Source organism: Coregonus lavaretus (genome assembly GCF_964263955.1).
Source record: "Coregonus lavaretus genome assembly, chromosome: 11".
In the NCBI taxonomy this organism is placed as follows: Eukaryota; Metazoa; Chordata; class Actinopteri; order Salmoniformes; family Salmonidae; genus Coregonus; species Coregonus lavaretus.
Window position 1 is genome coordinate 10667629 of NC_139998.1, and position 26719 is coordinate 10694347.

Below are 26719 nucleotides of genomic sequence, written 5' to 3' on the forward strand. Positions count from 1 at the left end.
CGAGGAGAGACATTTTGGACCCGTCTCTCCTGACGGAATTCCATCGTGGGCACCCGACGCACCCTGCTCCGCGTCCTCCGGGTCGTCCCCGAGGCCGGAGTCGGCGCACGTCTGGAGCCGCGCGTCAAGGGGGGGGTACTGTCACGGTTTCGGCCGAGTCTGCCTCTCTTCCTTGTTCGGGCAGGCTTCGGCGTTCGTTGTCTCCGGAATACTAGCTGCCACCGTTGTATGTTTCATGTTCGTTTGCTTTTGTCTGATTGTTTTCACACCTGTTATCATTTAGTGTCATTAGTGTCCTATTTAGTTCTCGTTGTGTTTGTCAGGTGTTGTGTGTTATTGTTTCGTGTACTGTCGTATTTGCTGGTCGTTTGACTATTTCGCTCGGTTGAGCTTACTACTCCACTGCGCTGGAGCGTATTTACGCACCTGTTTTCGTGCGCCTTTATTTTGGTCGCCTACGTGCGTCGTTCCGCCTTCGGGCGAGTTTTCCTGTTTGCCTTATTGGTAATTTTGACTAAAGTCGTTTGGATTATTGACTTCGGTGTCCTTGCGCTTGATTCCACCCATACACCCACCTACAGCCAACCTTGACACATCTCTAGGATGATCAATGGAAACAGGATGCACCTGAGCTAAATTTTGAGTCTCAAAGCAAAGGGTCTGAATACTTATGTAAATTTTTTATCTTTAATACATTTGCAAACATTTCTAAAAACCTGTTTTCACTTTGTCATTATGGGGTATTGTGTGTAGATTGATGAGGAAAAACTTTTAAGGCTGTAAGGTAACAAAATGTGGAAAAGGGGAAGTGGTCTCAATATTTTCAGAATGCACTGTATATAGGGAGTAGAAAATCACATGGCTATATACAGGGAGTACCAGTACCGAGTCGATGTGCAGGGGTATGAGGTCATTGAGGTAGCTATATACTGTACATATAGGTAGGGGTAAAGTGACTAGGCAACAGGCTAGATAATAGTTGCAGCATCGTACGTGGTGTGTGTGTGTGTGTGTGTGTGTGTGTGTGTGTGTTTGTGTTGGGGTGTCAGTGTGAGTATGTGTGAGTGTGTGGGTAGAGTCCAGTGTTTGTGCATAGAGTCAGTGCAACAGAGTTAGTTTCTGCAAAGTTATTATGCAGTCTTATGACAGTGTTATGATAGATGTTATAATAGATGCTTAGACTTTCCAGGCTGTGTTATTGGGTACTGATCTGGTATTTGTTGTAGTCGTAGTCATCAGTATTCTGGGCTCAGAGGCACGAGCACTCAGCATCTGATCCAGCTCCTCATCCAACAAAACCTGAGATAAAAGAGGCAAAACTTTGTTGGCATCATAGTCTGTACAGTTTTTGAAGAATAACAATGACTAAAGAGTGGTGTAAAAAATGCAGATGAGCTCTCTTTCCTCCCCACCTCAGAAAAAGGTGTCCTACTTTACCTGTAGGTCCTTGATCGTGACGGATTAAGGGATGTCCTCGGTCTCCAGGAAGGCCTTGAAGGTCTGCAGGCTGGTGATGGGAACTCTGATGTCCACAGGAGTGGAGAGGTCAGTGGGCTCCATCCACACACATCCAGCTGGGAAAGAAGAGAGGAGAGGAACATGCAGATTAACACATGGGAAAAGAGAAAATGATAATGCGTTATACAGTATGAGAAGGGATCTGCTCTGATAATTCTGCTCTATGATTGTTTTCCTAAAAAATTCTTATTTACCGATCTTAATTTGATCACTCTTCTGTTCCTGAGAATTTTCATTTGCTGCAGGAAATGCAGATGAGCTTAGTGATTCATAGATATTCACTGAAAATACCATACAGATACAGTATTCCACTTTTCATGCAGCCTCATTTTGACCAGCTAATAACCTAGCCACTGATCAAGCAACATTATGGACTAAACGTTGAAATCCTGTTTCTGCAGATTTTATTTGCTGCGACATTACAGGTCAAATTAAGATCCTACATTTGTATAAGCAGTGCAATAATCATATTATCTCATAGTATGATCACCGTTATCATGCCCCACCTGGAGATCTTCCATCTCAGCCAGGTCCTTCAGGAGAGAGCGCTGGAGCTCATCCTTCCAAGTGATCCGAAGCACCTTGTGCCTGTAAATACAGTATATTACAACGACGATGTTATCATCCCTAATAATTATAATAAAGAGATGGGGGAAACATAAAAAGAGAAAGGGTGTTTTAATCAATTTCAGACAACCAACACACCATTTGTCATTACCCTTTTCTCAGCTACCACTGCTGTACCAATCAAGTAATAATAATGTAATCAATCAATAATTCAGTCAATCAATTAAAATGTATTTATAAAGCACTTTTTACATCAGCAGTTGTCACAAAGTGCTTTCTTTTCAGAACTTTATGATGATCACTCACCCCTCAAATGTATCCTTGTCGATAACGGCCACAAACAGCCCCTTCATCGTACCTAATAGAGTAGAGCCACAATCCTTGCCCACCACCTTTGACCTTGGTTAGTTACAGTAAGTTGATGTTTTTTTCTTCAGGTGTTTTCTCCTGCTGTTCTGTTTCCCACACCCACTCTGATGTAACACTGATGGTGTGTATTTCTGGAGCAGATTCCGAGAAGGATCATGAGAATGGATTTTCTAGTTTTTCCCTTACTGTTCCATTTACCTAGTTTGCCTGTGTTTGTATTTCTGTACTGTAAAAGCTATACCCCCAAGGGTTGTCGCAACCCTTTTTGAGGACTGAGTCAAAGAGTCCTTTTGAGTATAACGCTACTCACATTAAAAAAGGAAAATTAGGAATAAGTGAACTCAATGACTTACATCAAACATAATTTTGTTATGTATTGTTTAAGATGGATTGTGTTTTATTGTTTATATTTTACATGCCCCACGTGTCCTATACTGTATACTTCCTTTAAATACATGAATCTGTCAGAGATTATTTGCAGTTTATCTAACAATCCAACTAATTCAAACCACCATACCTGTACATTAAACCAGATGAAATGATCCAATGGGTTTATCACACCCATTACCCTTCTAAACCACTTGACCTGGGTAACCTTGCTGAAACGCTTTAGCACTTCGGTAGGCCAAAAGCCTTGGAGACACCAAAACAGCTTTAAAAGCCACATCCCTCCCTATAAATATTTGCCATGTCAATATTTCCCACACCCACAGGGCACCTCTTTTCATTTAGAAGACATTTTAAAACAACAACATGTTTTTGCATTTTCTTATTTTGTGATGTTACAAAAGTCCTTTAGTTTTTACATACAATTTCAAACACACTACATTACCAAAAGTATGTGGACACCTGCTCGTCGAACATCTCATTCCAAAATCATGGGCCTTAATATGGAGTTGGTCCCCCTTTTGCTATAACAGCCTCCACTCTTCTAAGAAGGCTGTCCACTAGATGTTGGAACATTGCTGCGGGGACTTGCTTCCATTCAGCCACAAGAGCATTAGTGAGATCGAGCACTGATGTTGGGCGATTAGGCCTGGCTCGCAGTCAGCGTTCCAATTCATCCCAAAGGTTTTCGATGGGGTTGAGGTCAGGGCTCTGTGCAGACCAGTCAAGTTCTTCCACACCGATCTCGACAAACCATTTCTGTATGTCCCTCGCTTTGTGCTTGGGGACATTGTCATGCTGAAACAGGAAAGGGCCTTTCCCAAACTGTTGCCACAAAATTGGAAGCACGGAATCGTCTAGAATGTAATTTCCCTTCACTGGAACTAAGGGGCCTAACCCGAACCATGAAAAACAGCCCCAGACCATTATTCCTCCCCCACCAGTTGGCACTATGCATTCAGACAGGTAGCGTTCCCCTGGCATCCACCAAACCCAGATTTGTCAGTCGGACTGCCAGATGGTGAAGGGTGATTCATCACTCCAGAGAACGCGTTTCCACTGCTTTAGAGTCCAATGGCAGCGAGCTTTACACCACTCCAGCCGACCCTTGGCATTGCACATGGTGATCTTAGGCTTGTGTGTGGCTGCTCAGCCATTAAAACTCCCAACAAACAGTTATTGTGCTGACGTTGCTTCCAGAGGCAGTTTGGAACTCGGTAGTGAGTGTTGCAACCGAGGACAGACGACTTCAGCACTCCTGTTCTGTGATCTTGTGTGGCTACTTCGCGGCTGAGCCGTTGTTGCTCCTAGACATTTCCACTTCACAATAACAGCACTTACAGTTGACCGGGGCAGCTCTAGCAGGGCAGAAATTTGATGAACTGACATGTTGGAATGATGGCCATTCTACTGCTAATGTTTGTCTATGGAGCTTGCAAGGCTAGATTTTATACATCTGTCAGCAACGGATGTGGCTGAAATAGTCTAATCCACTAATTTGAAGGGGTGTCCAAATACTTTTGTATAGTGTATATAGCTAACAAGCTTGTGTATGCAGTGTGGCACCAGAATTAAATAAAAACACGTCTTACTTTTTGTAGTTAATAAATCCAATGTGAAACGTGATAACTATAGTAACCTTAACTAGTATTGAAAAGGTTAATCCATTCTTCTCTAATTAAAAATCGAATTTCTGAATCACTCTTGTAACATCAGTAGGCTACTATATGCTTCGGAAGGGAGGGGTGGGTTTTCAGCTGGCAGGCAGGCAGGCAGGCAGGCAGGCAGGCAGGCAGGCAGAGTGAGGGCTTTGCATAGGCGCTTTGTTGCGTTTTTTTCTGTGGAACTGGAAAGAAAGAAACCGGTTCCCATGCTTTTAAAATAACGGTTCTGTTCTGGAACAGTATAGATCACTTTCGTTTGCAGTGCTGATTCTTTTCCCTCGAGAAATGTCCTTATTTTCCAGGGTTTTGGTTCTGTTCCCTGAATCGGTTCCAACCCCTGCTGATAGGTGAGTTTCTTATAAAAAACAGATGTTGTCGTTATTATTTTTCAAATGAGAAAATACCTTAATGATTTTGGCTGGCTACACACTTCCATTGACAATTCATTTCACACGTTAATGTATTCACATCTTAAGTATTATCCACAACACGTGTTATTCAGATGGGTCTTTATATATTTTTGGTCTCAAATTGACTCCATACATTATGTAAGGTGTTGATACACTACATAAACATCCACACTGAAAATAGTGTTGATCAATCCTCAAGCTTCTTAGTGGGCATGTATTCACAAGACATAGAAAGCAAAACAAAACAATAAATCCCTCAAGTCCTCCATCCCATTTAATCTTTCAGTGAGCCCCGTAATGATATATTTTTGTTCATCCACAGTTATTTTCTATTTAAGAGGCATATTTTTTTCGTAAAGATAGGGAATTCCACTACCTCACGGTCGCCATACCGGAAATCAAGTCTGACATTGATTTATATTTTTTAATGCGGTTACAGTTGTAACATTTGATCGGTAGGATTTCTATTTTTTCCGACTTCAGATTTGAATACCAGAGAAGTAGATGAAGATGTCATACAATCTAACTTTTTGTCTAACTTGTTGGGAAAGTGGTCCAAATGTCAATTGTTCATAAAAAGTTAGAGAACGTTTTGTTGATGAGGTTACTTAAACAGCTGTTTGATCTGTACCAGATATGTTTTGTTGTACTTGTAACCCCTTTTCCATGATATCCAATCAGTAGTTGCAGTCTTGTCCCATCGCTGCAACTCCTGTATGGACTCAGTAGAGGTGAAGGTCGAGAGCCATGCATCCTCTGAAACATGACCCTGCCGAGCCGCACTTCTTTTTGACACACTGCTCTCTTAACCCGGAAGCCAGCCGCACCAATGTGTTGGAGGAAACACCATACAGCTGGCAACCGAAGTCAGCGTGCATGCGCCCGGCTCACCACAAGGAGTCGCTAGAGCGTGATGGGACAAGGACATCCCAGCCAGCCAAACCCTCCCCTAACCCGGACAACGCTGGGCCAATTGTGCACCGCCTCATGGGTCTCCCAGTCGCGGCCAGCTGCGACACAGCCTGGGATCGAACCCAGGTCTGTAGTGATGCCTCTAGCACTGCGATGCAGTGCCTTAGACCGCTGCGCCACTCTGGATAATTCTGTTCTGATTTCAGATTTGAATAGCAGAGATTTGAATAGCAGAGAAGTAGAGGAAGATTTCACACACTTACATTTTTTAAGTTGTTGGGAAAGTGGTCAAAGTAGCTGATTTGTGTCAAAAGTTACAATGTTTACACTGAATATAATAGAATGTTGGGAGTGATGATGTCACAATGGGACCTTTAGAATGTTGAGGAAATCCCAAGAAAATTAATAGAAGACAAAGAAAGGATAAAGATGAAAAGTTTAAAAAGTATAAAAGATATCAAAAGTTATATGCAAGCACATTATTCCAGAACAAGTTGGAACAGTGTTTCTATCTTAAACGTTGTAAGAGTAGTAGCAGTGTAAAGAATAATAATAAATAATAGATGGTCATTTTCCATGAAGACAAATTGTGTGGCTTGCTTCAGCTCTTTGAAAGTATTTTTGTGGCAGTGGATAGGGTAGCCTGAACTTGTGAAAGTTGGTTTGACATCTCTAGCTTGAACGGTTCAACAGCTACTGTTGGTGAGTTATTTTATGAAAATGTATGCAAATGTATATAGTTATTGTTGATAAAGTTTTAAAAAATTAAATTAGGATAGCCTGAACATGTGAATGTTGGTTTGGTGTATCTAGCTTGAACAGTTCAATAATTACTGTTGCTGTGTTTTTTTAATGTTCATTTATGCAAATGTTTATAGTTATGATCCCTTCAATCAGTGTAGATGAAGGGGAGGAGACAGGTTAAAGGATTTTTCAAGCCTTGAGACAATTGAGACATGGATTGTGTATATGTGCCATTCGGTGGGTGAATGTGCAAGACAAAATATTTAAGTGCCTTTGAACGGGGTATGGTAGTAGGTGCCAGGCGCACCTGTTTGAGTGTGTCAAGAACTGCAAAGCTGCTGGATTTTTCACACTCAACAGTTTCCCCTGTGTATCAAGAATGGTTCACCACCCAAAGGACATCCAGCCAACTTGACACAACTGTGGGAAGCATTGGAGTCAACATGGGCAGCATCCCTGTGGAACACTTTCGACACCTTGTAGAGTCCATGCCCCGACGAATTGAGGCTGTTCTGAGAGCAAAAGCGGGTGCAACTCAATATTAGGAAGGTGTTCCTAATATTTTGTACATAGTTGTTTTGCTATAGTTGATGCAAGTTTGAAAGAATCTGAAGTTAGGATATGATGAACATGTGAAAATTGGTTTGTTGTCTCTTTTCTTGAACGGTTCAAGAATTACTGTTGGTGAGTTATTTCATGCAAATGTCTGCAAATGTATATAGTTATACTATAGTTGATAAAAGTTGTAAAGAATTTGAAGTTAGGATAGCCTGAACATGTGAAAGTTGGTTTGGTGTCTCTAGTTTGAACGGTTCAAAGGTTACTGTTGGTGAGTTATTTTATATGATTGGACCGAAACATGGGATCAGAAGTGATCGGGTGAAATATGAAGCTAGTGGACAGAGACAGCTTCAATCAGAGCAGCAGGATCAATTCACAGCCCAACACAAATATCATACCTCCAAGACATGCTAACCTCTCACCATTACAAACAATAACAGGGGAGGTTAGCATGTCTTGGGGGGTATGATATTTGTGCGTCTGTAACATTCTCATTATTCACTATTCATTCAGGATTATCCGTAATCATGGTAGCATCCACATGAATGTAAAAGTGTTTAGAAACATTATATTCTTATTTACAATAAAAGTGACTCCAAAATGACATAATTCATTAATTACCATTCATTTCTATTGGGCACAAAATAATCAGAAATACAACCAAAACAAACAGATAATGCTTCCAACAAGTCTGTAGAGTCACAAGCTTGATGTAGTCATTGTGTGCTAAGAATAGGGGACAAAATACTTAACTTTTTACTACTTGAATACACATATAGTATATAAGTGAATTTGTCCCAATACTTTTGCTTCCCTAAAATGGGGGGACTATGTTCAAAAGGTGCTGCAATTTCTAAACAGTTCACTTGATATGGATGAAAATACCTTCAAATTAAAGCTGACAGTCTGCACTTTAAACCACATAGTCATTGTATCTGGAGTACAGAGCCAAAATAACAAAAAATGTGTCACTGTCCAAATACTTTTGGAGCTCACTGTATATTTTAAATTTTTTGGGGGGTCAGGGGCCCCCTAGCGGTCGGGGGCCCTAAGTGACCACTTATGTCGCTTAAACTATATGTGTTTGTTTCAGATTTATTCATAAAGACATGTATAAATGTATAAAATTGCTGGCAGAAACCAGTCATCTGGTACTATCCAGTATCTCCTAGCTAGTGTGGGAATTAAAGCAGCAGGCATAGCACGTAAGTCACCTTAAGCAAGGTCGTGGTTAGGTCATGTGATCTGGCGTGTGGCATAAAAGGTGGTGGGTACTGCATGTGGCTCTACTCTATTGGTAACGATGAAGGGGCTGCTTGTTCTGACTGCGCTGTTTGTGGCCGTTTTCGGCAAGGAGACTTTTGAGGGGTGAGTGGACACAACAATGGTACTGTCCAATTCTATTTGGTGTCATGTTTGATATATCACCAGTAGTTGCTATGTAAAGACTGAGGAACCATAGGAAGGGTGATAATGCCATATGTGATTCTTGAGACATGAGGTGCTTCTTTAGACTGAACGACAGTCAGGCTTTGTTACTTTTCAATAACTTCAATCAATCAATCAATTTTATTTTATATAGCCCTTCTTACATCAGCTAATATCTCGAAGTGCTGTACAGAAACCCAGCCTAAAACCCCAAACAGCTAGTAATGCAGGTGTAGAAGCACGGTGGCTAGGAAAAACTCCCTAGAAAGGCGAAAACCTAGGAAGAAACCTAGAGAGGAACCAGGCTATGAGGGGTGGCCAGTCCTCTTCTGGCTGTGCCGGGTGGAGATTATAACAGAACCATGCCAAGATGTTCAAAAATGTTCATAAGTGACAAGCATGGTCAAATAATAATCAGGAATAAATCTCAGTTGGCTTTTCATAGCCGATCATTAAGAGTTTGAAAACAGCAGGTCTGGGACAGGTAGGGGTTCCATAACCGCAGGCAGAACAGTTTAAACTGGAATAGCAGCAAGGCCAGGCGGACTGGGGACAGCAAGGAGTCACCACGGCCGGTAGTCCCGACGTATGGTCCTAGGGCTCAGGTCTCTCAGTTGGCTTTTCATAGCCGATCATTAAGAGTTGAAAACAGCAGGTCTGGGACAGGTAGGGGTTTCGTAGCCGCAGGCAGAACAGTTGAAACTGGAATAGCAGCAAGGCCAGGCGGACTGGGGACAGCAAGGTGTCATCATGCCCGGTAGTCCTGACGTATGGTCCTAGGGCTCAGGTTCTCGGAGAGAAAGAGAGAACGAGAGAATTAGAGAGAGCATACTTAAATTCACACAGGACACTGGATAAGACAGGAGAAGTACTCCAGGTATAACCAACTAACCCCAGCCCCCCGACACATAAACTACTGCAGCATAAATACTGGAGGCTGAGACAGGAGCGGTCCGGAGACACTGTGGCCCCATCCGAAGAAACCCCCGGACAGGGCCAAACAGGAAGGATATAACCCCACCCACTCCGCCAAAGCACAGCCCCCGCACCACTAGAGGGATATCCCCAACCACCAACTTACAATCCTGAGACAAGGCCGAGTATAGCCCACAGAGGTCTCCACCACAGCACAAACCAAGGGGGGGGCGCCAACCCAGACAGGAAGATCACGTCAGTAACTCAACCCACTCAAGTGACGCACCCCTCCCAGGGACGGCATGAAAGAGCACCAGCAAGCCAGTGACTCAGCCCCTGCAACAGGGTTAGAGGCAGAGAACCCCAGTGGAGAGGGGAACCGGCCCGGCAGAGACAGCAAGGGCTGTTCGTTGCTCCAGCCTTTCCGTTCACCTTCACACTCCTGGGCCAGACTACACTCAATCATATGACCTACTGAAGAGATAAGTCTTCAGTAAAGACTTAAAGGTTGAGACTGAGTCTGCGTCTCTCACATGGGTAGGCAGACTGTTCCATAAAAATGGAGATCTATAGGAGAAAGCCCTGCCTCCCGCTGTTTGCTTAGAAATTCTAGGGACAATTAGGAGGCCTGCGTCTTGTGACCGTAGCGTACGTATTGGTATGTACGGCAGGACCAACTCGGAAAGATAGGTAGGAGCAAGCCCATGTAACGCTTTATAGGTTAACAGTAAAACCTTGAAATCAGCCCTTGCCTTAACAGGAAGCCAGTGTAGGGAAGCTAGCACTGGAGTAATATGATCAAATTTCTTGGTTCTAGTCAGGATTCAACTTCTAGTCACTTCAACTGAATCATTAGAAATAACTACTCATGGAGGAAAGGACAGAGAATATATTCAATGATAACTGTAAAGAGGAAGCAAAGCTTGTGGTTAAGGTTGACTCCAACTGTAAGTGATGGTGTAAGCAGACATTTAGCCACCGTCTTTGTAGGGTAACTTTTTTCTCTCCCTTTCTCAACTCCAAGCATAGTTGTTGAAAGCTGAATGGTTCTCCTGTCTTTGTAGGGACCAGGTCCTTCGTATCACTGCGAGGGATGAGGTCCAGCTCACTCTTCTGAGGGACCTGTCTGAGATGGAACATCTCCAGGTGTGTGACATGATAATCACCACTGTAGAGCCTTGACCAGGCCATTTCCCTTTCACTATAGCTGCTCAAAAGACTTATATGGGCGATTTCCCGAACACAGATTAGTTTTAGTTAATCTAAACCGTGCATTTTCATCCAGGACTAGGCTTAATTTGACTGGGAGACCGGCCCATTGTGTTGGTTTGTTGGCCTAACGTATCATTCCTATCCTCTATCCCAGTTAGATGTGTGGATGGAGCCCACTGACCTCTCCACTCCTGTGGACATCAGAGTTCCCTTCACCAGCCTGCAAACCGTCAAGGCCTTCCTGGAGACCGAGGACATTGAGTACGTCATCATGATCAGGGACCTGCAGGTAGGACTGCTTTCTGAGTCAGGGAGAAAGTGAATGATGTCAGGGTGATTACTTCAGTCTTACTTCGTCTTGGCTGATCTTGAAATGTGTAAATCCATGTCATGAATTACAGTAAATAAATAAGATGGTTGAATAAGCCTTGTAGTGACCCTTGACCTCCCTTTTGCCCACAGGTTATACTGGACGAGGAGAATGAGCAGATGCTGAGTGCTGCCCGTGTCACTGCCCCCAGAACCAGCGACGACTATGACTACTCCAACTACCACACCATTGCCGACGTAAGTTCTGTATCCCAAAACGCATGCAGCAAGGAGAAATGGGACAGCCCATTTCACATGACCACTCTGAGCAGCACACGTTCAGGCAGACACTACTAAGACTGTTATCATAAGATCCACATAAGAGTGACATAAATGTGACATGGTCTGACATGACACCTACAGTATTGTTTAAGTTGACTGTAACAACTCTCTCTTTCTCTCTCTCTCTCTCTCTCTCTCTCTCTCTCCAGATCTACGCTTTCCAGGACATGCTGGTGGCTGAGAACCCCAATCTGGTCAGCAAGATCGTGATTGGCCAGAGCTACCAGGGACGCCCCCTGAATGTGCTCAAGGTAAGTTCCTGACCACAGTGGGCGTGTTTTATCTACTATGGCCTTGTCATGTTTCTAACTAGTACTCTTTACAAGTGAAATATACATCCTGGATGAACCACCATTTTTTGGTACATGTTAAATGCTTGGTTATATGTTACATTTCTTTCAAGTTTACAGTATTTGAGGATTGTAGTATATGTTCTTTACACCCCCCTCCTTCTCTCTTTTCTAGTTCAGCACTGGTGGAACCAACAAACCTGGTATCTGGTTTGACACTGGAATCCACTCCAGGGAATGGGTCACTCAGGCTAGCGGTACCTGGTTCGCCAAGAAGGTGCATCAGTGCAATCTCCCTGACAGTCTTTAAACCTTTCCCATCTCTTCATCTATGCATATGTTCACCAAACCACTGTCTCACTCTCACTGTTACTCACTATGTATGGTGGTCATGATTTAAGATTTCTGATATAATTTTTCTGTTTCAATATCCAGATTGTGACCGACTACGGACGTGACGCAGCCCTCACCGCCATCCTGGACAAGATGGATATCTTCCTGGAGATTGTGACCAACCCAGATGGCTACTACTACACCCACACTAGCGTGAGTCGCTCACAACAGAACATATGCCATTAACGGTACATTTTAGTTTAATGTGACCCCTATGAATACTAAATGTTACATCATGTTATATCGCTCCACCTCTTTGATTATTAACATGTTACACATATGTGTGTGATCTGAATCTCTTATACATATGTAGGATCTTAATTTGAGCCAGTTTGCTACAGCAGGAAAATAATCCTATAGCAACAGGAAATGTGAATTATTATGTGGATTATAATTAATGGACATTTTTGTAGGGGTTGATAAATTTTCGCAAACTAAAATCAAGTCTGAAATTTCAAAGTGGAAATTAGAAACTTCAGAAGCCTTTTCAAACCTCACATACACTACACATTTTAGATTTCCTGCATTGCAGGAAAGTTCTCCTGCAACAGGGTGATCAAATTAAGATCCTACATCTAGATCGAATATCAACTATCTAATCTCACTTTCACAAGTCTCAGTGTTGTATCCTGTTTTGACTTCGCTCTGACATCATCAACTGCTGCTTACAGCTATGCACTAGACCAAACCAAACAAACCATTTGTCACGACAAAGACCTTTCATGTTCCACAGAACCGTATGTGGCGTAAGACCAGGAAGCCCAACCCTGGCTCTTCCTGCATTGGAACTGACCCCAACAGAAACTGGGATGCTGGTTTTGGAGGTATATTTTCCTTGTCATTTTGATGTTGCAAATCACTTTTATATTCAAATACAGTAGATTCCGATGTCACAAACTCAATAAGAAACCAAATCTGATTTTTTTGGTCAAATAAAATGTATCTTCTTGCACCTGGTGAGATAGTATTTTGCATTGTTATTTTTTTGTCTGCCACTAATGTTTTATATCCTTTTGTCTATCTCCTCTGTTGTCTTTGGTAGGTCCCGGTGCCAGTAACAGCCCCTGCTCTGAGACTTACCGCGGAACCAAGGCTCACTCTGAGTCTGAGGTCAAGTCCATCGTGGACTTTGTCAAGTCTCACGGCAACCTGAAGGCCTTCGTGTCCATCCATTCCTACTCCCAGATGCTCCTCTACCCCTACGGTTACACCACGACCCCCTGCAAGGACCAGAGTGAACTGGTGAGTCCAGCATCCATCAACTAGCTGTATTTGACATGTCTGGTAACAACTTGTGGTATACGTGCCTATAGGGAGCGCCCTGCCTGCATTCTCCACCACATGTGGCCTCACCAGGGGGAAGGGTGAATCCAATAGGGGACTTTAACATTCGGTTACTTTTATTATATGCCCACAGCACAACCTGGCCAGGAAGGCTATCACTGATCTGGCTTCCCTGTATGGAACTTCCTACAGATTCGGAAGCATAATCAACACCATCTGTAAGTGTCAAACACCGGCTTAACCTATTTGTTGCTTTAAATGGCTCCCATCCCATGCCATTCCAATCCAATCTAGTCTACCACGATCTATCAACATGAGCACACTCCACCTGTATTATATAACCAAAGTAATTACAATATTTTTAGTTTAGGGTTATATACTCTTATATACTCTGTGACAATACAGAAACTATTGTCAATTCCCTTTTTTCTTGTCAATTCCAGATCAGGCTAGCGGTGGTACCATTGACTGGACCTACAACCAGGGCATCAAGTACTCCTACACCTTTGAGCTGAGAGACACTGGTCGCTATGGTTTCATCCTGCCTGCCAATCAGATCCTCCCTACTGCCAAGGAGACTTGGCTGGCTCTGATGGCAATCATGGAGCATACCAAGGACAACACAAACTAGAGGGGTCACCACGACAACCTACTGGACTCTCTGTCATTGTACTGTTGTACATAGGTATATATAGGAAAAGCCTATCGGTAACATTATGTCTACCATGTCTCTTTCCAGGCCCCAAAGAGACCAATAAATGTCAACTGTTATACCTGATTTTGTCTATTTCATTTTTATACACTGCCAAGCTCTTGAGGTGATGTCAAAATGAAGCAGAGAGAAAGGTTGTTATGGTTGAAGTAATCTGTCGTGGACAGACTACAAAACATAAAGTAGCTTGCATGAGATTTTTGGTTCTGGTTGCCAAGATTATGGTTCAAGGTCTCATAACATAATCAATAATCATAAAATATTGCTCCAAAAAAAAATACTCCACAGAAAGTACATTTTAACAACCTTTTACAATTGTGAAAATAAGGATAACAATTGTATTGTTATATAATTCACCCATGCAGTAGAAAGAGCACTCCTTCTTGGTGGTTTGCTGCTTGTTACTTAATGTGGACAAAACAAAACAAAATCAGCACACTCCATATATAACAACAACATCAAGTCCCAGAGGTACAAACTGTATATGAAAAAACATATATGAAATTATATGTCAAAACTAAAAGACTTTAGTAACATAACAAAATAAGAAAATGGAAAAACATGTTGTTGTTTAAAATGGCTTCTAAATGAAAAGAGGTGCCATGTGTGTGTGGGGAATATTTATAGGGACTGATGTGGCTTCTAAAGCAGTTTTGGTGTTTCTCTGTCTTCAAGGCTTGTGGCCTAACACAGGTCTAAAGATTAGGTTAGCCACGTCATGTGGTTTAGAAGGGTAATGGGTGTGATAAACCAATTGGATCATTTCACCTGGTTTAATGTACAGGTATGGCGGTTTGAATTAGTTAGATTGTTAGATAAACTGCAAATAATCTCTGACAGATTAATGTCTTTAAAGCAGACATGCAGGACATGTGGGGCATGTACTGAACAAAAATATAAACGCAACATTAAAGTGTTGGTCCGATGTTTCATGAGCTGAAATAAAAGATCCCAGAAATGTACAAAAAGCTTATTTCTCTCAAATTCTATGCACAAATTAGTTTACATCACTGTTAGCGAGCATTTATATTTTTCCAAGATAATCCATACCCCTGACAGGTGTGGCATGTCAAGAAGCTGATTAAACAGAATTGTCATTACACAGGTGCACCTTGTGCTGGGGACACTCTAAAATGTGCTTTTTTGTCACACAACACAATGCCACAGATGTCTTAAGTTTGGAGGAAGCTTAAAATTGGCATGCTGACTGCAGGAATGTACACTAGAGCTGTTGTCAGAGAAATAAATGTTTATTTCTCCACCATAAGCCACCCTCAATGTTGTCTTAGAGAATTTTGGCAGTACGTCCAACTGGCCTCACAACCGCAGACCACATGTAACCACGCCAGCCCAGGACTTCCTCTTCCGGTTTCTTCACTTGCGGGATCATCTGAGACCAGCCGCCCGGAAAGCTGTTTGGAGAGCTCCTTGGTCTTCATGGTGCCGCTTGCTTGGTGGTGCCCTTTGCTTAGTGGTGTTGCAGACTCTGGAATCTTACAGAACAGGTGTATATATACTGAGATCATGTGACAGATCATGTTAAACTTAGATTGCACACAGGTGGACTTTACTTAACTAATTATGTGACTTTTGAAGGTAATTGGTTGCACCATATCTTATTTAGGGGCTTCATAGCAAAGGGGGTGAATACATATGCACCCACCACCTTTCAGTAATTTATTTTTTTGAATTGTTTTAAACAAGTTATTTTTTTTATTTCACTTCACCAATTTGGACTATTTTGTGTATGTCCATTACATGAAATCCAAATAAAAATCAATTTAAATTACAGATGGTAATGCAACAAAATAGGAAAAACACCAAGGGGGATGAATGCTTTTGCAAGGCACTGTAAACACAATCAACCTTAAACAATAGAAAACAAAATACTGTTCGATGTAAGTCATTGAGTTCACTTATACATTACATATGCTACCGGTGAAAAGTTTTAGAACATCTACTCATTCAAGGGTTTTTCAATATTTTTACTATTTTTTACATTGTAGAATAATAGTGAAGACATACAAACTTTGAAATAACACATATGGAATCATGTAGTAACCAAAAAAAGTGTTAAACAAATCAAAATATATTTTATATTTGAGATTCTTCAAATAGCCAGCGTTTGCCTTGATGACAGCTTTGCACACTCTTGGCATTCTCTCAACCAGCTTCACCTGGAATGCTTTTCCAACATTCTTGAAGGAGTTCCCACATATAATGAGCACTTGTTGGCTGCTTTTCCTTCACTCTGCAGACCGACTCATCCCAAACCATGTCAATTTGGTTGAGGTCGGGGGGTTGTGGAGGCCAGGTCATCTGATGCAGCACTCCATCACTCTCCTTCTTGGTAAAATAGCCCTTACACAGCCTGGAGGTGTGTTGTGTCATTGTCCTGTTGAAAAACAAATGATAGTCCCACTAAGCCCAAACCAGATGGGATGGCATATCGCTGCAGAATGCTGTGGTATCCATGCTGGTTAAGTGTGCCTTGAATTCTAAATAAATCACAGACAGTGTCACCAGCAAAGCACCCCCACACCATATCACCTCCTCCTCCATGCTTTACGGTGAGAACTACACATGCAGAGATCATCCGTTCACCTACACCGTGTCTCACAAAGACACGGCGGTTGGACCCCAAAAATGTTTCTTTGGTCCAAGCAAGTCTCTTCTTATTATGGGGCAGCAGGTAGCTTAGTGGGTAAGAGCGTTGTGCCAGTAACTGAAAGGTCGCTGGTTCTAATCCCCGAGCCGACTAGGTGAAAAATCTGTCGATGTGCCCTTAAGCAAGGCACTTAACCCTAATTGCTCCTGTAAGTCGCTCTGGATAAGATGGTTCTAATGTGATATTATCATACTAGCTTAATTGGACTAGATCTACAGTTTCCAGGACATGCTGGTGGCTGAGAACCCCAACCTGGTCAGCGAGATCGTGACTGGCCAGAACTTTGAGGGCCGCCCTCTGAATGTGCTCAATGTCAGTTTTCAATACTTTTTTGGTGTTATCATGGATTTTCTTGGTACCTGTCCTAATGTTAATACACCCATTCTCGCTCTCATAGTTTAGCACTGGTGGCACCAACCGTCCTGGCATCATGGTTCGCCAAGAAGGTAATCAACTTCTAGTCTCTTTCCTTCCAGTCAGGTTGGATTTCCCCACATGCTCATTAGTCACAATGCAAACTCCAGTTTGCTGCTAAGAATAGCAAATATAGTGTCATGAAGGCAATAGGGTCATTACAGTCTATTTGCTATGCAAAACATATTATTATTATGATTATTATTATTATTAAGGGAGTTAAGTCTTTTTGTAGTAAGTTTACCTCTCTAGGGGATCAGGCAATTCCGGTTCTGAATACCCACAGGGACGTTCCTACTCCCACAGGTTGCTGCATTGATGTCAAAAGTGGGATGGCGCCCCCATGAGGCCAGGTATTCTCTTTTCAGTATGATAACGTGCTTAAATCTTTCTGTTTCAATGACCACCAGATTATGACTGACCCCATCCTCACGGCCATTTTGGACAAGATGGACATCTTTCTGGAGATCATGGTCAACCCTGATGGTTACTACTACACCCATACTACTGTGAGTCCCTAACAGCAAAACAGTTGATTTATTATTCATAATTCATCCACTAATACTCTGTAATGGCAGCTCTGATGATTAATTAATGAATTCACTCAGAATTAATCCAAACCATTGATTATGTTATCCTTTTATGTTCCACAGAACCATATATGGCGTAAGACCAGGAAGCCCAACCCTGGCTCTTCCTGCATTGGAATTGATCCCAACAGGAACTGGGATGCTGGTATTAGAAGTAGGGTATGTTTCCTATTTGCTTCTTGAAAGTATGGAAGCCCTGAAGCCCAAGGCTCAAAAACAAAACAAAAGAAAGGTAGACTCTTGGTTGAACGACTTAGTATCTTGTTTGAACGACTTAGTATCTTGTTCAAACGACTTCGTTTCTCGTTTGAATGACTTCGTATCTCGTTTGAACGACATAGTATCTCGTTTGAACGTATAACAAAAAAAAGAGATTTTCCATCACCAACAAATCAATGAACTTCAGAGATAATAGGCTGGTTTATGCTGCAAAAACATGTTTCTATTAGCCTACCAGAATCGCCTACAGAAATACGTTTGTGATAGGCCTTCAATTGAAAGGTTTAACTTGTTATAGCCTACAGTTCACAATAACAGGAAAAAATACATTTAATCACTGAAATAAAATTAAGAGATAGTACATTTTCTTGTTGACACTTCGTTTGTTCTTTGAAGTGTTGACTAATGGTTTACTGAAATATAAGGAAGCTATCCGATTTTCAATGGCACAGATGACAACAATCAATTTTTTTGACGATAAGGCAAAGCAACAAAAAAATGATTTGAAAGCATCCTCGAGAAGGAGCGCTTGAGAGGGAGAACCATGCGTAATGGATGGATTCAGCAGACGGGTTGCAAAATAAATCACTGCATTGCAGGGATCAACCTGCTGTGGCAGTTTTCTAGCCTCATGCAGTGGTAGTAGCAGTATAAATAATAGTAATAATAATACTAATAATAAACAACCTTAATATTCTGCCAAGGCTGACGCAGACCGATTAAGCTATTTCAAACACTTCAAGCTACCAGGAATCAAAAGCCATCTGGGCAAAAATTGGCTGAGGTCAGCACAGATTATTTGGACAATAAGATTGTTTGGAATCGTTTTTATTAGCAGGAAGAAGTTTAACTAATGTCAGAAGTGTCACAATACATAGGGCATTTTTAACAGTCAGGGCATTTGAAGTCGAGCAGAGCTCTTAATGCCTTGTGCCAAACCTGGTCTGATAGTGCAAAGAAGATTTGTCCTGCCCTTTTGGGGATTTAGATAATTAAACAGTATTTTAGGAACTGCAGATTACCTGTGGAGCTGTTTTTACACACCAATAATCTGTGCTCTCTTTTGGTGATATCGCCATTGTGCATGCCCTCGTCATAGTTTGTTCAATTACAGCCAAAACATGTTTTGTGGGGTTTGTAATGAGTCTCTTATAGAACATCTGATCATTCAGTTGCCTGAATACTTCAGTCTTATAGACATTTTTCACCGTTTATTTTTATTTTTACTAAGTCGTTCGAACAAGATACTAAGTCGTTCTAATTAGATAATTAAAAGACTCCTTTTTTTATTTTATATCTTTGCCTTGGGCTTCAGGGCTCAACACATTGTTTAAATTGCATGAGCTAACCAAACCTGGGCTCAACACATTGTTTCTATTGCATGAACTAACCAAACCTAAAAAAGTGTCATGGCAACCCGAAGGCCTTCATCGACATCCACAGCTACTCCCCTACGGCTACACTGCAACCCCCTGCAAGTCTGAGAGATGGGCTTCCCACCTTCCCTTGACCCTTAGCCATGTCTCAGTCATTTACCTAATAATTGTATGTGAGGCAATAATGCAATTTTATAGCATCAAACAGGGTATAACTGTTGAACAGCTAAAGTTTAGTATACACAAAGACGAAGTGTTTTGTCTGTTGAACATGACCTTAAATTGTCAAAGGCTGTACAGATCTGTTGACCTTATTTTATATTTCACCCACAGCATGACCTGGCTGGCAAGGCCATCACTGACCTGGCTACCATGTATGGAACCTTCTATATATACGGCTGTGTCATGACCACCATATGTAAGTGTCTAACGCAGTCACTCCACGGCCACTCACTTTTCATTTAGGCACTGAAAATACATGAAAGGCTACTTCTTTAGGCCCATAACAGCCAATAACAGCCACAAGGTCTAATACAGGAACAATGTAATGTGTTTATCATCCACTAAACCAAGCCAGTGGTGTTCTTCCACTAGACCATGCCCATTTTGTTACGTTCCCCACCAAAAATGTTGCTCAAACAGAAGGGAGAACTAACAAAGAGTCACTGACAACAACCAAAACGAAACAGGTCGGTTTTAGGAGGGGTTCTGAAAGACACTCATGGAAGTGTCCACTGAAAGTTGACTAGCAATAACAATTGGGTCCTAAAAGACATCCACCATGAGCGCCCACAAAATTTGACCACTAAGAGGCAAACAAAAGAAAAACCCACACCAATCTTAAAGGCAGGAAGCAAACCAAAAAGTTTAGCAAAACGAAAACAGTGAAGATCAGACAGGGGGAGCCAACTTGTGATGAGTGTGATGGAAAGGAGTCAGGCGCAGGAGGGTAATCACCGAATACAGAGTTTATTCCTTCGTAGACACACAAATGCGCTCAAATAGCGATCAACGAAACAGGCACAGGGGAAACTCTCATCCCTGGCAAATACACTGTGACGGATATCCAATAATACATAGGCACAGGGGAAAATCTACCCTGGCAACACAATGTTACGAGTAGCTCACCGAGCTACACTACTCTCACAAATAACAATCACCCACAAGGACAAGGGGGCAGAGGGAACACTTATACACAGAATAATTAGGGGATAGGAACCAGGTGTGTGTGATTGACAAGACAAGACAATTGTGATGATGATTGGGGCAGCAGTGGTTAGTAAGCCGGTGACGACGAACGCCGAAGCGTGCCCGAACAAGGAGGGGAGGCAGCCTCGGCCGAAGTCGTGACACAACTAAAGATGTTGACCCTACACATATCTCAAGAAAGTTCCCTTAATCATTAGAAATGACTACTCATGGAGGTTTGAGAATATTTCAATGATAACTGTAAAGAGGAAGCAAAGCTTGTGGTTAAGGTTGACTCCAACTGTAAGTGATGGTGTAAGCAGACATTTAGCCACCGTCTTTTAGGGTAACTTTTTTCTCTCCCTTTCTCAACTCCAAGCATAGTTGTTGAAAGCTGAATGGTTCTCCTGTCTTTTGTAGGGACCAGGTCCTTCGTATCACTGCGAGGGATGAGGTCCAGCTCACTCTTCTGAAGGACCTGTCTGAGATGGAACATCTCCAGGTGTGTGACATGATAATCACCACTGTAGAGCCTTGACCAGGCCATTTCCCTTTCACTATAGCTGCTCAAAATACTTATATGGGCGATTTCCCGTACACAGATGAAGTCTTAAAAAGCATAAATCTTTGTCCAGGACTAGGCTTAATCTGTCTGGGAGACCGGCCCATTGTGTTGGTTTGTTGGCCTGACGTATCATTCCTACCCTCTATCCCAGTTGGATGGTTGAATAAGCCTTGTAGTGACCTTTGACCTCCCTTTTGCCCACAGGTTAAGCTGGACGAGGAGAAGGAGCAGATGCTGAGTGCTGCCCGTGTCACTGCTTGGTTATATGTTAAATGTCTTTCAAATTTACAGTATTTGAGGATTATAGTAGATGTTCTTTACACCCCCCTCCTTCTCTATTTTCTAGTTCAGCACTGGTGGAACCAACAAACCCGGTATCTGGTTTGACACTGGAATCCACTCCAGGGAATGGGTCACTCAGGCTAGCGGTACCTGGTTCGCCAAGAAGGTGAATCAGTGCTATCTCCCTGACAGTCTTTAAACCTTTCCCATCTCTTCATCTATGCATCTGTTCACCAAACCACTGTCTCACACTCACTGTTACTCACTATGGATGGTAGTCATGATTTAAGATTTCTGATATTATTTTTCTGTTTCAATATCCAGATTGTGACCGACTATGTACGTGACGCTGCCCTTACCGTCATCCTGGACAAGATGGATATCTTCCTGGAGATTGTGACCAACTCTGATGGCTACTACTGCACCCACACTAATGTGAGTCGCTCAAAACAGAACATATGCCATTAACGGTACATTTTAGTTTAATGTACATTCCCTGACCCCTATGATTACTAAATGTTACATTTTGTTTACGTCATGTTATATCGCTCCACCTCTTTGATTGTTAACATGTTACACGTGTGCGTGATCTGAATCTCTTATTCATATGTAGGATCTTAATTTGAGCCAGTTTGCTACAGCAAGAAAATAATCCTGCAGCAACAGGAAATGTGAATTATTATGTGGATTATAATTAATGGACATTTTTGTAGGGGGGGGCATGTTTCCCAAACTAAAATCAAGTCTGAAATTTCAAAGTAGAAATTAGAAACTTCAGAAGCCTTTTCAAACCTCAAATACACTACACATTTTAAATTTCCTGCATTGCAGGAAAGTTCTGCTGCAACAGGGTGATCAAATTAAGATCCTACATCTAGATCGAATATCAACTATCGAATGTCATTTGACTTTGCTCTGACATCATCAACTGCTGGTTACAGCTATGCACTAGACCAAACCAAACAAACCATTTGTCACGACAAAGACCTTTCATGTTCCACAGAACCGTAAGACCAGGAAGCCCAACCCTGACTCTTCCTGCATTGGAACTGACCCCAACAGAAACTGGGATGCTGGTTTTGGAGGTATATTTTCCTTGTCACTTTGATGTTGCAAATCACTTTGTATTCAAAAACAGTAGATTCCGATGTCACAAACTCAATAAGAAACCAAATCTGAATTTTTTGGTCATTAAAATGGAATCTTCTTGCACCTGGTGAGATAGTATTTTGCATTGTAATTTTTTTGTCTGCCACTAATGTTTATATCCTTTTGTCTATCTCCTCTGTTGTCTTTGGTAGGTCCCGGTGCCAGTAACAGCCCCTGCTCTGAGACTTACCGCGGACCCAAGGCTCACTCTGAGTCTGAGGTCAAGTCCATCGTGGACTTTGTCAAGTCTCACGGCAACCTGAAGGCCTTCGTGTCCATCCATTCCTACTCCCAGATGCTCCTCTACCCCTACGGTTACACCAAGACCCCCTGCAAGGACCAGAGCGAACTGGTGAGTCCAGCATCCATCAACTAGTTGTCTTTGAAATGTCTGGTAACAACTTGTGGTATCCGTGCCTATAGGGAGCGCCCTGCCTGCATTCTCCACCACATGTGGCCTCACCAGGGGGAAGGGTGAATCCAATAGGGGACTTTAACATTCGGTTACTTTTATTATATGCCCACAGCACAACCTGGCCAGGAAGGCTATCACTGATCTGGCTTCCCTGTATGGAACTTCGTACAGATACGGAAGCATAATCAACACCATCTGTAAGTGTCAAACACCGGCTTAACCTATTTGTTGCTTTAAATGGCTCCCATCCCATGCCATTCCAATCCAATCTAGTCTACCACGATCTATCAACATGAGCACACTCCACCTGCATGATATAACCAAAGTAATTACTATATTTTTAGTTTAGGGTTATATACTCTTAAATACTCTGTGACAATACAGAAACAATTGTCAATTCCCTTTTTTCTTGTCAATTCCAGATCAGGCTAGCGGTGGTACCATTGACTGGACCTACAACCAGGGCATCAAGTACTCCTACACCTTTGAGCTGAGAGACACTGGTCGCTATGGTTTCATCCTGCCTGCCAATCAGATCCTCCCTACTGCCAAGGAGACTTGGCTGGCTCTGATGGCAATCATGGAGCATACCAAGGACAACACAAACTAGAGGGGTCACCACGAAAACCTACTGGACTCTCTGTCATTGTACTGTTGTACATAGGTATATATAGGAAAAGCCTATCGGTAACATTATGTCTACCATGTCTCTTTCCAGGCCACAAAGAGACCAATAAATGTCAACTGTTTGACCTCATTTTTATACGCTGCCAAGCTCTTGAGGTGATGTCAAAATCAAGCAGAAAGAAAGGTTGTTATGGTTGAAGTAATCTGTTTTGGACAGACTACAAAACATAAAGTAGTTCATGAGATTTTTGGTTCTGGGTTGCCAAGATTATGGTTGAAGGTCTCATAACATAATCACTATTCATAAAATATTGCAATAAAAACATAACTCCACAGAAAGTACATCGTTCATTTTCAACGTTTTACAGTTGTTAAAATAAGGATAACAATTTAATTCATATTTCTGCTTGCAATAATACGTATTTCCAGGCAGTAGAAAAAGCACTCCTTCTTGGTGGTTTGTTGCTTGTTACTTAATGTGGACAAAAACAAAACAAAATCAGCACACTCCATATACATTTACATTTTAGTCATTTAGCAGACGCTCTTATCCAGAGCGACTTACAGTTAGTGAATATATATATATTTTTTTATACTGGCCCCCCATGGGAATCGAACACGCAACCCTGGCGTTGCAATTGCCATGCTCTATCAACTGCTATACATCCCTGCCGGCCATTCCCTCCCCTACCCTGGACGACGCTGGGCCAATTGTGCGACGCCCATGAGTCTCCCGGTCGCGGCCAGCTGCGACAGAGCCTGGATTCAAACCAGGATCTCTAGTGGCACAGTTAGCACTGCGATGCAGTGCCTTAGACCACTGCGCCACTCAGGAGCATATATAACAACAACATCAAGTCCCAGAGGTACAAACTGTATATGAAAAAACATATATGAAATGATATATCAAAACTAAAGGACTTTAGTAACATAACAAAATAAGAAAATGGAAAAACATGTTGTTGTTTAAAAAGGCTTCTAAATGAAAAGAGGTACCATTTGGGTGTGGGGAATATTTATAGGGACTGATGTGGCTTCTAAAGCAGTTTTGGTGTTTCTCTGTCTTCAATGCTTGTGGCCTAACACAGGTCTAAAGATTAGGTTAGCCACGTCATGTGGTTTAGAAGGGTAATGGGTGTGATAAACCAATTGGATCATTTCACCTGGTTTAATGTACATGTATGCCGGTTTGAATTAGTTAGATTGTTAGATAAACTGCAAATAATCTCTGACAGATTAATGTCTTTAAAGCAGACATGCAGGACATGTGGGGCATGTACTGAACATAAATATAAACGCAACATGTAAAGTGTTGATCCGGTGTTTAATGAGCTGACATTAAAGATCCCAGAAATGGTCTATACACACAAAAAGCTTTTTTCTCTCAATTTTTCAGCACAAATTAGTTTACATCCCTGTTAGCGAGCATTTCTCTATTGCCAAGATAATCCATCCACCTGACAGGTGTGCATATCAAAAAGCTGATTAAACATCACGATCATTACACAGGTGCACCTTGTGCTGGGGACACTAAAATGCGCAGTTCTGTCACACAACACAATGCCACAGAAGTCTCAAGTTTTGAGGGAGTATAAAATTGGCATGCTGACTGCAGAAATGTCCATCAGAGCTGTTGTTGGAGAATTGAATGTTCATTTCTCTACCATAAGCCACCTCCAACGTAGTTTTAGAGAATTTTGCAGTATGTCCAACTGGCCTCACAACCACAGACCACATGTAACCCGCCAGCCCAGGACCTCCTATTCCAGCTTCTTCACCTGCGGGATCGTCTAAGAACAGCCACCCGGACAGCTGATAAAACAGGATAATTTCTGTCTGTAATAAAGCTCTTGTCACGGTTTCGGCCGAGGCTGCTCCTCCTCCTGGTTCGGGCAGGCTTCGGCGGTCGTCATCCCCGGAGTACTAGCTGCCACCGATCTATTTTTCATGTTCGTTTGGTTTTGTCTTGATGTTGTACACCTGTGTCTTGTTAGTCCTCGTTAGTGTCCTATTTAGTTCTCGTTGTGTGTGTTTGTCTTTGTGTGTGATTGCTCTTCTGTTTCGTGTTGGAGCTACGTACTTCCCTCCAGTGTTTTGGAGAGGTTTTTCGCACATGTTAGTGCGCAGTTTGTTTGACGCCTGTGTGCGCCGTTATTTCGCCTTCAGGCTTATTGTGCTCATTTTCTACGTGAATATTGCACTAAAGTCTTTTGGACTGAGCTTCTGCATCCTGCGCTTGATTCATGCACCACACCCACCTTCAGCACCCCTTGACAGAATCACACACCAAAATGGAATCAGCAGGATCTGCAGTTACGCCTGAGTCGCTCGAGGAGCATGTTCGCGGCCAAGATGACCAGATACGACAACTGGGGACCGCTCTACAGGACGTCATCAACACCCTGCACCGATGGGAGGCCAGCGGGGTACCCACACCTCCACCTACCCTGCCAACCCCATCGGCCGGTCCACCAGTCCCAGGTCCGGAATCCAGGGGGATTCGGCTCTCGCTCCCGAGGGCGTATGACGGAACAGCTGCCGGGAGTCAGGGGTTCCTCCTGCAGGTGGAGCTCTACCTGGTCACTGTACACCCGGTGCCCTCGGGACACGAGAGCGTTTCCGCCCTCATCTCCTGTCTCACGGGCAAGGCGTTGGAGTGGGCTAACGCCGAGTGGAGGAAGATGGACGCCAAAACCATCTCCTACGCCGAGTTCTCCCGCCGCTTCAAGGCCGTGTTCGACCATCCACCTGAGGGCAAAGCGGCGGGGGAGCGTCTAGTCCACCTGAGACAGGGGAGGAGGAGCGCACAGGCGTTTGCTCTAGAGTTCCGGACTCTAGTGGCGGACGCAGGGTGGAATGAACGGGCCCTCATCGACCATTTTCGATGTAGCCTACGGGAGGACGTTCAACGTGAGTTGGCCTGCAGGGATACCCATCACACCTTCGACCAGTTGGTCGATATGTCCATCCGTCTGGACACCCTGCTGGCCACCCATGGACGTCCCGAGGGGGGTCCGTCCATTCCGCCCTCCGGCACCTCCGAGCCGAGCCCTATGGAGCTCGGGGGTGCCGGCGCTGGAGAAAGGAGGAGGAGGAGCCCGAGGGGGCCTGTCTCCTGCACCAAGTGCGGTCGTGGAGGGCACACTGCGGCCAGGTGCTGGGGAGGGTTCTCCGGGGGAGAAGACAACAGGCCACGCACTGGGGGGGCC

General features: G+C 43.0%; 2 protein-coding genes across 2 annotated transcripts; both read left to right on the forward strand.

Annotated features, from left to right (window-relative positions):
- Positions 1-8435: 8435 nt before the first annotated feature.
- LOC311136948 (carboxypeptidase A1-like) lies at positions 8436-14083 on the forward strand (the record flags this gene model as incomplete). Its single annotated transcript, XM_084171277.1, has 11 exons — positions 8436-8500; positions 10540-10621; positions 10842-10976; positions 11150-11254; positions 11488-11589; positions 11804-11905; positions 12064-12174; positions 12755-12845; positions 13064-13263; positions 13439-13523; positions 13749-14083. 11 exons carry the CDS (start codon positions 8436-8438, stop codon positions 13934-13936), a joined length of 1266 nt encoding a protein of 421 aa, XP_084027403.1. The 3' UTR covers positions 13937-14083.
- A 720-nt stretch (positions 14084-14803) lies between these two features.
- LOC311137016 (carboxypeptidase A1-like) lies at positions 14804-23501 on the forward strand (the record flags this gene model as incomplete). Its single annotated transcript, XM_084171340.1, has 8 exons — positions 14804-14809; positions 16896-16997; positions 21384-21485; positions 21644-21754; positions 22323-22404; positions 22621-22820; positions 22996-23080; positions 23306-23501. 8 exons carry the CDS (start codon positions 14804-14806, stop codon positions 23491-23493), a joined length of 876 nt encoding a protein of 291 aa, XP_084027466.1. The 3' UTR covers positions 23494-23501.
- Between the last annotated feature and the right edge of the window lie 3218 nt (positions 23502-26719).